Consider the following 17,306-nt stretch of genomic DNA (forward strand, 5'->3'; position numbering starts at 1 on the left):
GCGCGTCAGCACTCCTTCACTCAGCTGCTAGTCAGTGCACAGCAGTCTGTATTGATTCTACATCTAACCGACAAGTAGAGATGGCGGGTATTGACAGTGTTACAGTCAGTGGATCAGTGTTGCAGTATCACGACCATCATTCATTACGGGGTATTTATTTACCCGAGAATTGCTAGGATGGAAGATTTTAGGGGCATGCATGATGAATAGGTGACAAGCCTCGAGAAATAATGGTGTGTCAATTAGCACGACACACACACCTCTCTAAAGGCACCATGCTGTGGGCTTCTTGTTAACATCCCCCTCACCCTGTCCTTCCCAACAGGGTACTACTGATGGCGTTCGGAGGTCAGCTGTCCTCGAGGACGACAAGCTCTTGGTGTACTACTATGACGATGTCAGGACGATGTACGATGGCTTCCAGAGGGGGATTCAGGTGTCAAGTAAGCGCATGGCTGCACCACTGTGGCCGACACTTCACTGTTGCCGCTCGTGACGGCTGAACAGCCGTCCTTTCAGAAAGGCCCATCTGCCTTTCTGAGTGTTTCACATACCCGGCACTGTTTGTGCTGTCTCCTGTAACGTGTCCGGAAACAATCGCAAAGTTTATAGAACTCTCCAGATGTTCTCTGTTGCCTGTAACGTAGGGGCACTACATCCTATATTTACTGGAGAGTCACATGTACTGGGCTACCGTGTTTCCCATAGTTGAAAGTAAAATGTTTAATTGGCCCTGGCCGGTCGTTTACTTACTGGGCCATCAGCATCGGTATTTTGAGAGAAATACTGACTTTCCAGGGAAGCTGTAGCCATCAGAAACACCCTAGGGAACCCTTGCTATCCATCACCTGCCTCTGTTCCGGCCTCTCTCCAGCCTCCCCCCTCCACCACCCCCTCCCCCCAAATCAGCCCTCTAGTAAGAGCAGTGCTGGGCCCCCTGCACATCTTCATATACTTACCACATCATAATCCTGCCCTGGCCAACCCACTCAGTGGCCTCTTAACCCTGTTGGTTTCGTACGTCTTCCTAGTCTGTCATTTCACTTCTGTCTCCAGTGGGGCATCGTCCCCTTTCCTCTCAGCATCGAACCTCTGCCTCTGCAATGGACCCTTCACATCCAGAGGTATTGGCCTGGCATGGCCTACTGTTGCCCTCTAGAACATGACCTGCCACGTGCCCTCCCTGCAGCCCTGGCATAGGACCAGTCCACACTGGGTACTCAATATATTGTCCATGAAGGAAGGTGCATTCTTTTTAAGAATGATTTTTGCTTTTCCTAGGTTCATCTATAGAAATAGATTTGGGGGGGAGGGGGGGCGGCGTTAGCCCTGGATGTCCTGGAACTCATTCACAGTAGACCAGGCTGACCTCTGCCTTGCCTCCCAGATGCTGGGATTAGAGGCATTCACCACCACTGCCTAGCTTAGAGATAGATCTTACAATCCATACTTCAGCTTCTGTTTGTGCCACTGATAGTGCGATTGTGCTCTTACAGTCAAGATCCAGGGAGATTGCGTTCTCTGCCCCACAATGCACGGCAAGCAGTATGCACTCAGAGTATCTGCTGAGTAGTGTGTGACAGCGGTATAGTCCGATTACTCAGCCCTCTGTGTTCTGACAAATATTCCTATAAAAGGCTCATTAGCCACTGTGAAGAGAAAGCAACTTCCTTGTCTATCCATTCATACATGAACTTTGTGAAGTTGGTGTCAAGGTCTGAGTTGACCTATGACAGTAAGTCTCGCTGACCAGAGCAAGTGATCCAGCATCAGGCTACGTGAAAGTGTGTGTTGTAATTTATACACGGCCTCTCCTCTGGAATGGGCCTAGCCAGGAGTATGTGGCTCACACCGCACTTGTGACAGTTAGACAACTTCCTGTTCTCTGTCTGATTGGAAACGAGTGATTGTCAGTAAATCACAGAAGTTAGCTTTAGCTTTCTTACCATGCATCGAGTAAAGGTGTCTGCTTTTAAGTCAGTGTTCCTTTTTTATTTTTTATTTTTTATTTTTATTTTTTGGCCTTCCAGAAGCTTTTAATCCTAAACTTTATTGGTCATAAGATATCTCAGCATTGAAATATTATAGAGAACAAAGCCCAGCATTTTGAGTGGATGGTCAGAAGCTTGTTCAGTAGCAGAAGTTAGCCAAGAGCTCTTTAAATCTAATTTAAAAATTTTAAAATTAATTTTATGAGCATGTTTTGCCCCACAGAAGCCAGAAGAGGGGGTGCGTCAGACCCACTTGAACTGGAGATACGTACGAGTCACCGTGTGGATGCTGGGAATTGAACCCAGGTCTTCTGGAAGAACAGCCAGTGCTTTTAACCACTGAGCCACTTCTCTCGCTCCCTTAAACCTAGTATTTTTTTTTGAAAAGCATGTTTTTTTAATTGAAAAATGAAGTAAAAACATTTTATAATAAAATTGAACATTTACATGGAAAATATTTCTGATGAAATAGAAGAGATATATAGAAAAACCCGTTAAAATTGACAATTTTCATGGAAAATTAAAGAGTAAAATGATAGACATAAAAACATTGCTAAATTAATCAAAAAAGGAAGTAGAAACATTTTATGATAGAATTCAAGATTTACGTGGAAAATATTTCTGATAAAATTGTAGAAAAATATAGAAAAACATGTTAAAATTGAAGATTATCATGGAAAATTTTATATAGATATAGTAATAGTAGGCATAAAAGTAGTTCTAAGTTGATTGAAAGTGGAATTATAAACATTTTGTGATAAAGTTGAAGATTTACATGGAAAATTCTGATAAAATTGTAGAAATGTATAGAAACACATGTTAAAATTGAAGATTATCATGGAAAATTATACAGATAAAATGGTAGGCATAAAAATAATTCTAAGTTGATTGGAAGTGGATGTACCTAGCTGAACATTAGTGACACCTGGGAGCACTTTTTAAAAAATACTGAAACTCTTGTTCACACTCATCCAGTTATATCCCAGGATTTAGCAGTAGGGCTGGCTATGGCTGATTTTCAAGTTCTCAGGTGAGCTGGCGCGCAAGCGTGACAGTTGTAGAGCTGAGATCAGTGTGCGCGTCTGCAAAGAGCCAACAGGAACTGCGTTAGGCTTTAGGCTTGCTGGGCCACAGTCTGTGCATCTGCTTACAGAGGGAGGGGAGTTAGTGAGGCTGTGCTCTGCTAACACTGCTGATGTAAACAGCTATTGGCTCAGTGTGGCTTTGGCTACAGTTTGCCAGTCCTAGATCTTGAGGAATAAGATGGCATTGGTTCCTAAGGCTGAGGGGTCTCCCATCTGAGAAGTAGTGCTGATGATCCTGCGTACCCTCCCAGCCTTGGTTACAGTGCTTTAAGCTGAAGCAGGTCTTGGAAGAAAGGCTGTTTGGGTTAGGTCTGTTGTTAGGGATAACAGAAGCCCGTGAGCCCGGCTCGTATCCTCCTGCCGACTGCTGATACTCGAATCCACTTGACAGCCACACTTGTCTAGGCATAAACCTTGGTAGTAGGACCAGGCCTGTCCAGGCTCTGGTGAAGCCACTCTCTCTCCATATCAAATCAGAACACCTTTACCAATTCAGAAGTGGACTGGCAAAGCTAGATGTTGTGACCTCTTCCCATTCCTTCCCTTCCTCACTTCGGGGCGGGGGATAGCAAGTCATCGGGGCTGGGTGGGATGTAGCCAGGGCAAGACATTGTCCTCGAGGGCATTTCCCAGTGTGGCCATTGCATTATAAGCGCATTAAGGGATTAACCCAGTGATGAGCACAGACCACAGGACTCAGTGCCATCACTTCTCAGAAGCCGTCTGCTGGCACCCACTCCCACACACGTGACCCGTAGGTGAATAGTTCATGAGTTGGAATGCTTGAAGCTTCCTTAGAAATTCTGCTGGCTGCCTCCTCTAAAATCCCACAGTAGTATCTCTGCACTCAGCCACTGGCATAAAAAAGAAAAGTCACAGGTTAAACATTCTTAAAAACCATATTTTCTGGGTATGGTGGTGCACACCTTTAGTCCCAAGCACTTGGGAGGCAGAGGCAGATAGGTCTCCTTGAGTTCGAGGCCAGCCAGGTCTACAGTGAGTTCTAGGACAGCCAGAGCCTCATAATAGAGGGACCTTATCTCAAACCAAAAACCACCGACAGGAAAGTGAGTCATTAGTATTTGCCTTTCTCCTGTATTTATCACACTCCCTTGTGTTTAAGAAGAACAAGGGGCTGGAGAGATGCCTCAGAGGTTAAGAGCACTGACTCTTCCAGGCGTTCGGAGTTCAAATCCCAGCAACCACATGGTGGCTCACAACCATGGAATCCAGTGCCCTCTTCAGATGTGTCTGAAGGCAGCTACAGTGTACTCATATAAATACAATCAATCAATCAATCAATCAATCTGTAAATAAAAATATTTTTAAAAAAGAAAAGAAAGAAAAATAGAACAAATTAACAAACAAACATAAAAATCACTTCAAACTCCAGGGGAGAAAAACATTTTAAATCTAAACTCAGCATTTCTAGTCTGAAGAGTAGACTCTTCCTGATACTGTGAGGAATAGGAGAGGGTCAAATAAGGAGGGGGGGGGATGTTAAAGGTCAAGGCCATCTTTTGCTTCATCTCTGTTTCCTTCTTTTTTGTAGACAATGGCCCTTGCTTAGGTTCTAGAAAGCCAAACCAGCCCTATGAGTGGATTTCCTACAAAGAGGTGAGTTCCCTGGCCTGAAGGCTTTCCTCTCGTCTGTGACCAAAATCTCAGTGTGAGCCGCTCATTGGAGGGGAGATTGGTTTGGACTCCGGCTTATGTTCCGCTTGGGTTTATGGGTGTTTAGTCCTGAAAGCCAAGCTGGGTCAGAAGCAGGGCGAGTCTAAACCCTGGGACCCCATGACTGCCAGCGTGGCCCCTCGTCCGAAAGCTTCTACCTTCTCCCCAAGTTCTCCCACCAGCTAGGGCCGAGGGTTTAAACACACGCGCCCCCAGGAACCATTTCAGACTCAGACCGCAAGACTGGCTCTGAAGATCGGTGCAGCACCCTGGTGTATGATTGCTGCCTGGAGTGGGGAATATGCTAGGTTTTGGGGACTCCACTGAGCATCTGAGGAAAAACAGCCCCATAGAAACTCTAGGGAAACTCTAGCCTACTTACAGATTAAAGCACTGTGCTGGCAACCTGTATGGACTTAGGGTGAAGTATGGTATTGTAGACAATTTCAGAAATTTTAGAAATCTCCAGAAGCAGATGCTCCCCTCTCCATCATAAGATGACTCGTCTTTGCCTGAGGGCTGCTAAGAAACTTAGACACCCCAATGTGGAGTACCCCGATTTTATAGATGAGGAAATCGCATATCCCGGAGAAGGTGTAACCTGTCCATGCCCACAAGTGTCAGAAGAGGACCAGAGCCTCTTCTGTGGGCGTATCCAAGCCTCTTCAGTGGGCGTGTCCAAGCCTCTTCTGTGGGTGTGTCCAAGCCTCTTCAGTGGGCGTGTCTAAGCCTCTTCAGTGGGCGTGTCCAAGCCTCTTCTGTGGGCGTGTCCAAGCCTCTTCTGTGGGCGTGTCCACATCTGCTCATTGAGCCTCAAAACTGTCCTTCGCTCACTCTCCATGATGTGGCAGTTAAAGGGAAGAGCGCAGGCGTTGAGAAGCAGAGGGGACTCCTGTCTGTCTGCATAGAGCTGAAGCTGGGCTCTGGATAGTCTCACACATGGCACTCCCTTTGCCGCTCGTCGGCGCCTGTGACTTGAAGTCACAGTTTGTGAGTAGCAGGTCGCAGAGCAGAGAAGTGTCGCCTTTTCATTATGATCACACAGGATCAAAGCTGGCGTGGCTTTTCCGGTCTGGCCTCAGGATGGGCAGGCACAGCTGCAAGTGCAGTTTAACTGACTTCCTTTTCCTACACAGCTGACCAGGAAACGGTTTTCTGTCCCTAGGCTCCCCTGAACACTTGTTCTGGGGCCAGGTAATCCTGTGACACCCATGAACACAAACTGACTTTCTCTCTGTGTCCTCAGCTTGTCTGTGGGATATGGAGGGAGATGTCCTTTGGAGCCACAAACTCAGCCTGGGAGTAGCACCTGTCAGAGCTCCTTGCGCTGAGGCCCTGTATTTTCCTTTCTCCCACCTCAGAGAGTACACAGGAATGCCCAGTGCTCTGCTTGGCTAGTAGTCTGTCTCTCAAGAGAGATGAGGGAGATGGGCTTGTAATACCTCGCTGTGGAAGGAGCCAGGAGCTCACGTGGCCAGAGAGGGATTTCCCTTTCTGTTTGGCTTTACCACAGCCCAAACCAGTTTCTATCCGTTTTTTTCCGTCAGTCAGTCAGTGCTAGTTCACACCTGAGCTCTCAGCACTGTGGAAACTGGGCCGGGAAGGATCCTCTGAGCCCCTGGCTGATTAGAAACTCTCTGAAGCAGAGTCCAGTTCCGGCCTACAGAGCGAGACCACCTCCACACACCAAGGCAGTTGCTCCTGGAGTCTCTATAGCAAGACTGTGTTGGACACAGGGCAGTGTGTGACGCACCATAGAGCTCTCTGCCGCATTTTTAATAGACTCGTAGGCCAGAAACAACATATCTGTTGCGTATTGGTGTTCGAGACACACTGAGAATCCCTGAGGATTTCTAAAGGGGTTGCGAGCTTTGCATGGCTCAGCTGAACCAAGCCTTCTTGGAGGCTTGGCAGAGGACACAGAGCTAGATTAACTGAAGCCAGCTTTGGCTGTGTAGAGATCTTTATCTGGTTTTACTTTTTACTTACCTAACAAGACTGACTTTTAGGAAAGTAAGACTGACTCTGCCATTTTTCTTAAAGAGCAAAATGGACCATCTTTCTAGAAACATAAATATATGTGCATTGCCCCAGAAGGCCCAGCAAACAATTTCAGACATTTTTCAATTTCCAGACTTGTGAATTAGTCAGGAATAGAAGGTGCTTGGCCACTCTGTGGTTGGTCACCTGGCCTGTGGTGACAATGCTGCTTGCTTTAGGTAGGGCTGGGATGGCATTGTGTACCAGAACTAACGGGAGTCTGTTGTGTGACTCTTTTTCCCTGAGTGTTATAATGTTGGCTTTCATCTACTGCTTACCTTGATTACCAATAGGCTTGGACTGGTTCTCATGGTTGGAATATTTGCCAGCTCCCTAGCTATCCTTTTTGGGTATTTTTGTAATTTTCTTTTTTTTTATTTGAAATTTTTATCTTTGCACATAAGGCCTTTCCTTTAAAAATCTCCTCCTAAGATCATATTATTTACCAAAAAGAAATTCTCAAGAATGGAATTGTAGAGTCCAGTAAGAATAGCTTAGTCTTAGCTGGACCTGGTGACACACACCTTTAGTCCCAGCACTTGGGAAGCAGAGGCAGGTGGATCTCTGTGTTTGAGGCTAGCCTGGCCTATTGAGAGAGTTCCAGGACAGCCAGGGCTACACAGAGAAACCCTATCTCAGAAAGAAGCAAACAAATAAACAGGAAAAAAACCTTAGTCTTGTTTTGTTCTTTTAAAAAAACTGTTTCTGTATTTATACAAATGACAGTTTTGGGGTGTTTGGTCACTTTTCTAGTCTTTTATAAATGATGAAAGAAAAATATAGCCAGGCCTGGTGATAGCTGTGATCCCAGCAGCTGGAGTGGTAGCATTGTGAATTTGCAGCTGGTCTGCCCCAATTGAAGAAGTCAGGAAGTGGAGATAAGGTCTGTGTTAGAATGCTTGTCTAGGAAGCATAAAGCCCTGGATTCTTCCCCAGCACTGCAAACAAGCAGTAATCCCCACCCGCAAAGAAACAGTATCTCTATCATCTCTGTCATTTTGTAACACTAAAATAGAAACAGACATATATAGGAAGCCCTGTGTACTCATCGGTCACCTGCAAACCCAGAATAATTTGCTTTGCAGAAGGAATCCTAAAGCCAGGTCCTTAACACTGAGTCGTGGTGAGTAAAACCTTGCGTTGTGCAAGCCTTTTTTAAGGCTGCGCAGCTCTCCCTCTCTGTTTAGCTCTGCTGCTGGCAGCGGAGAAGACAACAGAATGGCACCTGGAGGGCTTTTAAGGTTCTTGCAGTCAGATGTTGCGTTTTCCTAATCTAGGTTGCAGAACTGGCAGAGTGCATAGGATCGGCGCTGATCCAGAAGGGTTTCAAGGCCAGCTCAGAGCAGTTCATCGGCATCTTTTCTCAAAACAGACCTGAGGTATTAACCTGGCGCGCGCTCACTGTCTGGGTTTCCAGGGTCCTCCGTGTTTCCCACCTGCAGCTGATGGGGACCAACTAGGCATTGATCTCTGATTTCTGCTGGGAATATGCCTTTGTGGTTTGTCTTAGAAAAGCTCTAGGTTTGAAAACATGAACTGGGAATTTCTCTTAAACTTCCAAGAGGAGAAAAAAAAAATCTCCCCTTAATTTTTTGTTTGTTTGTTTGTTTTATGTTGAGTTTTCCTAATTCAGGTCATGAAACAAAATTCTTAGGAAAAAAGTGTCAAATCAGAAGTTTCTTCCCTTCCAGGGCTACCTCTGAGACTGGATAAACAGTGTTAATAAATTATTAATAATAAATTACAACAAAGAAGCTTGGATACATTCTTGTTAGTAGCAAACTCTTCTTCCTGAGAGGTCTGAGCCTTCCTTCTGATCATATTTCCAAACCTAAAATACTGTGAAATATGCACTATGAGCTGTTCTACTTATAGATGTACAGCTGCTGTTTGGCTGTGGAGGCTCACACCTAGCACTTAAGAAAAGAGACTTTGAGGAGCTCAGTAGTTAAGAGCATACACACACTGCTCTTCCAGAGACCAGAGTTTCAGTCCCAGCATCCATGTCAGGGGGCTCACAACTACTCGTAGCTTCAACTCCACTGGTCTTACAGGTACCTACACACACACTCATAATAATAATAATAATTAATAATAATAATAATAATAGAGTTGAAATGGGGCGCTCCTCTTAAAGTATTGCTAATTAGTTATATCAGCAGTAGCTGCCTTAGAAACATTTAAGCATCACATTTTTTCATATGTGCTTTGTCCAGAACGGCGTCTCGGTTCTCCTATCCCCGTGTTGTGTCTGGTTTTACGAGTCCTTCTGTCCCGGGTCTCGTGTTCTGAGGAGAAGCATCACTGTCCATAGCTGTCCCGTGCTTAGTCTCCTGGGGTGGCTTGGTTTTCTTTTATATCTCAGTAACAGATCCAAACTTTTTTTCGTCAGTAGGATTTTTATCATCTTCATAAACCACAAAACAAATCCTTTCCTTCAAGGAATAGATTACCGATGCTCTCTCTGAAATGTGTTACGTGTGGATACAGGGAAAGGATGGTGAGAGCCCAGCCAAGCAGAGCTCCTGAGTACCGTCTCGGAGGAAATCTTCAAAACAAAACAAAACAAAAACAAAACCCCATAGGCACAGCCAGCCTGGGGCCACGCCACGTGCATGTGACTGCTGGCTCCTTTCCCACAGCCGCTGTACCCTTTTCTGTGCTATGATCAGCATCCTGTGGTGTCATTTGAAAAGTACAGCTGAGATAAGGGTGTGTCTTGAAGTTGAAGAGGGACAGTGCCACAGGTGCCTGGGAGATCAGTCAGGTGCTAGGCAGCTGAGGTTAGTGGCGGGTGACCAGTTACTGTCTCACTGCTGTCCCTGGTCACTCTTTTTCAAGACAACTTTCTCATCAAGATGATAGGTGTTCTTCTCTTGTTCCCAGCCCATCCTACACATGGCCATGGGGCTGTCCTTCCTCACAGCCTTGTGCCTTCCCGAATACAGACCCCATGGCACGGACTCACTCCAGTCCACCCCACAGCCAGGCTTCTGTCCAGCATGCCTGCTGGCTGGCCTCCCAGCCCTGGATATCACAGTCCCTTGCTGTTCTCTCCCCGTCACCCCCACGCTCCAAATTTTGCCGTCTTCCATAGGATAAACGTGGGTTTCTCCCCACCAAGGCATCTATAGCCATTTAGAAGCCACGCCCAGCCCCCACTCACCAAGCCAGCCACTGTCTTTCGTGCGTCGTTTCCTTGAGCATTTTCATCAGTACAGCGTTCTTTTAAGGAAGGGCAGATCATTGTTTGCAAACTTAGAGTAATTCTTAAAGGGATAGAAGAAGATTTCAAGAATAGGAAAAAGTTTAAAAAGAAGAGCAAGTCTTTTTGTTTGCTTTGAACTCTCCTGGAACCTAGTGCAGTGGGAGAAAGATGTTAATCTTGCTTCTAATTTGACTCTCTAAGCCCTGCCCTCTGCAGTGATTCAGGGAGACATCTCATTCTCTCTGTGACTCTTACCATTCAGTGGGTGATCATCGAGCAGGGATGCTTCTCCTACTCGATGGTGGTTGTTCCGCTCTATGACACCCTTGGAACCGACGCCATCACCTACATAGTGAACAAAGGTACGTCTTTGGTCTTTGTGCGACCATAGCCCTAGGTACAGGTTTAGATTCAGTGACATTACACTTCTATAGCTGCTTGGAAGGGGGGGGGGTATTATGTTTAAATACGCATTGCCCTGGCATGCTAGTATCTGTGGGTCTTATAGTCCAGTCAAGCTTTTAGTATCGTAGGGCTTATTCCTTTTCACCTCTTCATTTACAGCTGAACTCTCTGTGATTTTTGCTGACAAGCCAGAAAAAGCCAAACTCTTGTTAGAAGGTGTAGAAAATAAGTTAACACCATGCCTTAAAATCATAGTCATCATGGACTCCTTCGGCAGTGATCTGGTAGAGCGAGGCAAGAAGTGTGGGGTGGAAATCATCAGCCTAAAATCTCTGGAGGTGAGTCCTTCCACACAGCCCGCTTCTCTGAAGGGCTGGATGTGGTACCCAATGAAACTGTCATCCCAGGGCTACTCAGCCACTTAAAGATACAGGACAAAATTCCCATCTTCCTACTGGACCAGGTTTAGGCTTGCATGCCACAAGTTGCTGGTAGGTTTTGTTTCGCTTGCCTCTGTAGTCGAGGCTGGTCCAAAACCCACTGTGGAGCTCAGAGTAGCCGTGAACTTGTAGCAGTCTTTTCTTACCTTGGTCTCTGGGATCCAAATGCTGGGATCACAGGAATGAGTCACTTGTCCTAGTTAAGTTTCTGTTACTATGTTAAAACTCATGGCCAAAACCAACTGGGGGAGGAAAGGGTTTATGTGGCCTACATGTCCCCATCGCAGTTCATCATGAAAGGACATCAGGGCAGGAAGGTCTGGAGGAATTGCCAACCAGCTTGCTCTCCATAACTTATTCAGTTTGTTCATTATACAGCCTGCCCCGGGTGCTACCACCACTGTGAACCAGCCCTCTCCTCAGTCAGTAATCAAGAGAATGCCCCACAGACTTGCCTGTAGACAGTCTAATAGAGGCATTTTCTCAACTGAAGTTCCCTCTTCCCAGATGACCCCAGCTTATGTCAAGTTGGCTTGTATTAAGCTCACCACCATACCATATCCAGTTCCCAATAGTAGTTTAATATATCACCTGCAGAAGCCTCATGAAAGGAACTGTAGTACTCTTGTTTTTCCTTGGTACCAGTGAACCATACCTTCAGCATCACACAGGTGGATGTTTCCAGTTCGTTTGCTCTGTTTAGTCTTGACTGCCTTTGTCTCTGAAACCAAGCCAGACACAGAAGTCTGTCTCATTCACCTGTCCCTCTGTTGACTCTCCGTCTGTCTGTCTGTCTGTCTGTCTGTCTGTCTGTCTGTCTGTGTGTGTGTGTGTGTGAGTGTGTGTATCAGAGGACAGGTTGGTGGAGTTAAGTCTCTCCTTCTGCCACTTGGGTACTGGGTCAGCCTTGAACGGTGAGCACCTCCACTGAGCCATCACGTCCACCCTGGTCATTTCTTTCCCCAGGTTTTTCTATAGATGTTAGTGAGTTTCACTCATGGACTCTTGATTAATTTCATCCCAGTCAGGGTTATTAGTGCTGTGATGAAACACTGTAACCAAAAAGAGTTGGGGAAGGAAGAGTTTATTTGGCTAATACTTCCACATCACTGCTCCTCATTGAAGGAATTCAGGGCAGGAACCTGGAGGCAGGAGCTGACGTAGAGGCCAGAGATGGGTGCAGCTTACTGGCTTTCTCCTCATGTCTTTCTCAGTCTATTTTCTTATAAAACCCAGGACCACCAGCCCAGGGATGGCATCCCCACCATGGGCTGGCTATTTTGAGATTAGCATGGACTGGAGACATGGCTCAGTGAATAAGAGCACTGACTGCTCTTCCAAAGGTCCTGAGTTCAAATCCCAGCAACTGCATGGTGGCTCACAACCATCCATAATGAGATCTGACACCCTCTTCTGGTGTGTCTGAAGACAGCTATAGTGTACTTACATATAATAATAAATAAATCTTTGGGCCGAAACAAGGGGGGCCAGAGCAAGCAGAGGTTCTGCATTCAATTCCCAGCAACCAGATGGCTCACCACCATCTACACAGTTACAGTGTACTCATATACATAAAATAAATAAATCTTTAAAAAAAGAGATTAGCATGACCTACGTGAATGAACTCCTACCTCAACAACAACAAAATGGAGAAAATTTTGAACAGATAAGTAGAAATTTGAAGTCAGTAAAGAGTATATGGAAAATACTTTGCAGAAGTCCCTTGCTTTAGTTCCTTGTTGACTGTGCAGTGGCTTTGGTGTTTTGTTTTGAGCTGGTGGCTTTGAATGTTGCCCAGGCTGATCTGGAACTCCTGGACTGCCCTCTTGTCACATGTTATAGGTGTGTGCATGAGTGCCCAACCCTAGTTGACTTGTAATTACACATCAGTGTCCTTGTTTTTAATCTGTGGTCTGTAATGTAAGTAATTTAAATTGATTGAAAGTATGCTAGGTGGAGCCCAGTGAGCCGTGAACAGGCCTGTCTAGTTTGCATTCTGTGGTAGGTTCCAGTGTAGTCTCAAGCTGTTCAAATTTACTAGGAAAAGAATATAAGGGGTTTTTTTGTTGTTGTTGTTGAAGGCTGATTAATGTGGTCAACTGAAGCACATACCTGATGCAGAAGGCTGCATAGGAACAGCTGTTTCCAGAGACAGATGTCCACTCCAGAGTGCCCTCCTAGCATCCTTGCAAGGAGGGCCTAGCAGGCCTTGCTGTCTTTGGAATCCATCTGTTTTCAAGGCCATTTATGTGGTTTTATGTAAGAGATGAACAACTGGAAAAAGGCTTCCCAGAACAATAGACCCTATCCATGGCTTCTGCTACTAAACATTGCTCAAGTTCATTTAACTTGAAAATGGGGTTTTAGTCAGCTGTGAGTAAAGTCTGCAGTTGAGGCAGTACCTTGGGGGGGGCGGGGACTTCCTTTTAATGTTTATGTGTATGGGCATTTTGCCAGCATGTACGTGAAACACAACATCTACTGAGTTTGGAGAAGGGCAGTCGGATCCCCGAGAACTAGAATCACTGATGGTTTTGGCCATGTGGGTGCTAAGAATGGAACCTGGGTCCCCTGGAAGAGCAGCCTCCTAACTGCCAAGCCATCTCCACAGCCCTGACTTTATACTCTTTGTAGTTAGAAAATATTAATCCTAAGGTTTTTCTCTCTGTCTTCTAATTAAGGACCTTGGAAGAGTTAACAGAACGAAGCCCAAGGTAAGCACTGTTTTACAACCTTCTAGAGCTCTGGTCTTTGCAACGCCCAGTTATACTGGAGACTGTTGGAAATGCAGATGATACCTTGTGGATTGATATACTGTATTCGGATTCAAACCCTCTCTTTTAAAAATTTTTTCCAGCCTCCAGAACCTGAAGATCTTGCGATAATTTGTTTCACAAGTGGAACCACAGGTACTCGCTTCAAAGCAGTATTTGGAAGTCTATGATCTCTGCCCCCCTTTTAGAAAATGTATTAACTAATTATAGGTGGGAGCAAGAAAACAAGAGATAGATGTGGACTCAGAAAGGTCATCCTGTTGCTCTGTGGAACAGTCTCGGAATCTGGGGGTGCCATCTAGTTAACTCAGATTACTTAAAGTGACCTCAGATGTACTCTATCAGTGCCTCTGCAGAATAAGATTCCCAGTTTTCTTCCCCTGTTGATGCCATGAAGATTTTAATGAATGTTTAAGGTAATTTCAAGAAAGTGGGTTTCCTTTAAAGGGTCTCAGGGTGCTCAGAAATGTAGCATTCCTCAGTTTGGCTGCCCAGAGGGTATCCGACTGTAGAGCTAGCCGAGGCCCTGGTGATAGGAGGTCTCTGCCGACCTTGGCTGGAATATCTAACTATGTTCTCTTTCCCGTGTGCTCTGCAGGCAACCCCAAAGGAGCAATGATCACTCACCAAAACATTATGAACGATTGCTCAGGTTTTATGAAATCGACAGAGGTAATTCTTGAGAAGTTATCATGGCTCTTCACGGTCATCGATGGGCTTTAGGAGAGAGAGAGAGAGAGAGAGAGAGAGAGAGAGAGAGAGAGAGAGAGAGAGAGAGAGAGAGAGACAGTCATAAATCTCTCCTCTTCCTCCAGCAGGTCCACATAGTATGCAAGAGCACTGAGGTGTGCATGAGACCTGGACCTGTGTAGTAAGGCCAGAAGCCCCCTTCTCTCAGAAGCTTTACCTGTGGACTTAAGCCCATAAGGCTTACTGTGACATTAGGATGAATCACCAGCTGGACCTCTTAGTGGCTTTCATGTGGGGGAATATTTTAATGTCACCCTGTACTTTTAGGAACAAAGAAGAAACCTCTCGGTGCCTTTACTAAAGTCTTAGGAACCTAATTTCTTTACGTTACCAAGGAGTGTTAGAGATAGCTAGCGGAAGGTTTCAAATCGCTGTGCTGCCCTACGGTCCGTTTGACTCCCCTTGTATGAGAAAGATTAAAGTCTGAAACTCTAGTTGATTGCCTGTCCTCTTAAGGTTTTCTGTCCACAGGTTGTAGTCTACACAGGTTGCCATTTACAAAGCACTGTAGCCCAAGTGGCTTAAACAAGAGATGTTCATTTCCCTCAGTTTAGGAGGCTGGAGGTCCAGGACCAGTTGCCAGCAAGTTGGTCTCTGGTGAGGGCGCTCTTTAGGGCTTGCAGGCGGCTGCCTCTTTCTGTGCCCCGGTGTCCCTTTCTCTTCTAGAGAGAAACCAGGCTGCTGGGTCAGAAGCTACTTACTCCCAAATCTAGTCCTATCAGGGCCCTATTCCCGATACATAGGACTTAGGACTGTCCTGTGTGAATTTGGGAAGGGGCAGAGTTCAGTCCCTAACTCCAAAGATAGCTTTGCATGCCTGTCTTTGCAAAGGCACCCTCTTTTAAAAGCATACATTTAACGGTATGCTTTTGCAGGCTCTTGGGGATATCCTGTAGCCCAGCTTGTGGCAGGGGACCGTCTGTCTGCACCTCGTGGTTTATTGAAGTGGAAGTCTGTCTTCCTGTGGTGGATGCTGGGCTGAGTTTTGAGGATGCGTCCACTTGATGTCACTCCACTGTCACGTTTCTTATTCGCATCCCCTTACTGTTGGGGTGGGGCGTGTATGCTGTATTGAGAAAGCCCAACACTTAAAGTGCAATTCAGAACACCCAGTAGACCTTCAGGGTCTTCAAGGTGACAGAACTTCACTGAAAAATAGTTACACTATCAAGAAGCACTGCCAACCTCTAAAACTTCTAACCACAATGCCAGCGTGATTTTTGTGGTTTATCAGAAAATTTAAAAATATGGGTGCTGGGAAGGTACCTCAGCAGGAGAAAGCATGCTTTCTGGGTTTGAGGCCCTGGCTTCAGTCCACATTAACACACACACACACACACACACACACACACACACACACACCCCAATGTATACTCATGCTTTCCTCACATCCGATTGGTGTGACAGCGAGTGTGTGAGCAAGCCTTCTTTGTGTTAATACCATGCACTTACATGTAAGCCCTGTCTGCGCACACCCATCCCTGAGAATGCCCACTCAGGACAACCAGGTGCCCACACTTCACCTGCCTGTGGGCTCATCTGGGTCGGGATCTTATAGGAGAACAAATCTTTTCGAGCCAGATTTGAGGTTGCATCAAACACTTTCGATAAACACAACAATAAAAATGTTGCTCCTGCTCATCCACTAGAACCACTTATCCCATCGATCCAAGGTCCCGGGAAACCTTCTTCCTGCTTCCCTTTGCATTACGACAGTGCTGTCCTGTCAGGGAGTGGACCGAGTGTTGCTTCAGGGGCAGTGGAGCCTGCCTGGGACTGGGGGTTGTAACAGAAAGAGGAAGCACGTGGAGCTCACGGTCTCTCAACACTCCAGTTTGGGCAGGATTTTCTTTACAGGGAGGTGGGTAGCAGTTCCAGAGTGGCCGTGCTTGGTTATTGGGAATGAATTCCACTCTGTTTGACTGAGTGTTGCTTTGGGACAGGGGATGCAGCCCTGTGGTAGAGCACTTGCTAACATGTGCACTGCCCTAGTGCCATCCCCAATAATACTAAAAAAAAAAAAAAGTCACTTTTTATTCTTTGGTGCAAAACAATGGAGACAGAAGAGGCTGCGCTGAGTGTTGAGGGGCCGTGCACACTGCTCTGAGGGAAACTGGGGCGTCCTGGAATCTTAACTTTTCTCTTCTTGCTGGTGTCCTTGCTTTCAGAGTGCATTCATCGCTTCCCCAGATGATGTGCTGATATCTTTCTTGCCTCTCGCCCATATGTTTGAGACCGTTGTAGAGGTAGGCATCTGCTGTGTCTCCCTTCTTGTCTGCGTGCGCCCCGCTAAGTTTTTTTGTCTTCCAGAGTGCACTGACCTTGAATGCCAGTGACACACAGATATCGTACTTACCACTGGCACACATGTATGAACAGCAGCTACAGGTAAGTGTGGTGCACATGCGCGTGCACAAGCACACATATACACATACACATGCACACACGCACACATACACATGCACATGTGCACACATGCACACATAACACACAAACACACATACACACATGCACACATATATACACATGCACACACGCACACATACACATACATGCACATGTGCACACATGCACACATAACACACAAACACACACATATACACATGCACACATATATACACATGCACACACGCACACATAACACACATGCATGCACACATGTACACATACACAAACACACACATGCACACACACATGTACACATACACATACACAAACACACACATGCACACACATATGCACATGCATGCACACACAGGGTTCTTCACTCTGCCCCATTACAGCAGCAGCACAGGTTATTGAAAAGAATAAGAATTCGTGTTCTAGGTCCATACTGGGTATTTGGACTTTAATCCTGCAGTTTAAAATCAAGAGTATGAACATTCAAAGAATGCCTATAAGGACACAGTTTCAGGTAAACAATTAGAGGAAGATTTTTT

General features: G+C 45.9%; 1 protein-coding gene across 2 annotated transcripts in view; it reads left to right on the forward strand.

Annotated features, from left to right (window-relative positions):
• Positions 1-17,306, forward strand: part of Acsl1 (acyl-CoA synthetase long chain family member 1) — a 65,294-nt gene that overhangs the window by 34,791 nt on the left and 13,197 nt on the right. For both annotated transcript variants that reach the window (XM_052161973.1, XM_052161974.1), the window contains exons 3-11: positions 326-443; positions 4,629-4,693; positions 8,068-8,169; positions 10,261-10,360; positions 10,563-10,741; positions 13,525-13,557; positions 13,701-13,752; positions 14,216-14,289; positions 16,536-16,613. In XM_052161973.1, the coding sequence (XP_052017933.1) occupies positions 326-443; positions 4,629-4,693; positions 8,068-8,169; positions 10,261-10,360; positions 10,563-10,741; positions 13,525-13,557; positions 13,701-13,752; positions 14,216-14,289; positions 16,536-16,613 (801 nt within the window). The remainder of the gene's footprint in view (positions 1-325; positions 444-4,628; positions 4,694-8,067; positions 8,170-10,260; positions 10,361-10,562; positions 10,742-13,524; positions 13,558-13,700; positions 13,753-14,215; positions 14,290-16,535; positions 16,614-17,306) is intronic.

Source organism: Apodemus sylvaticus, chromosome 18 (genome assembly GCF_947179515.1).
Source record: "Apodemus sylvaticus chromosome 18, mApoSyl1.1, whole genome shotgun sequence".
NCBI classification, from domain to species: Eukaryota; Metazoa; Chordata; class Mammalia; order Rodentia; family Muridae; genus Apodemus; species Apodemus sylvaticus.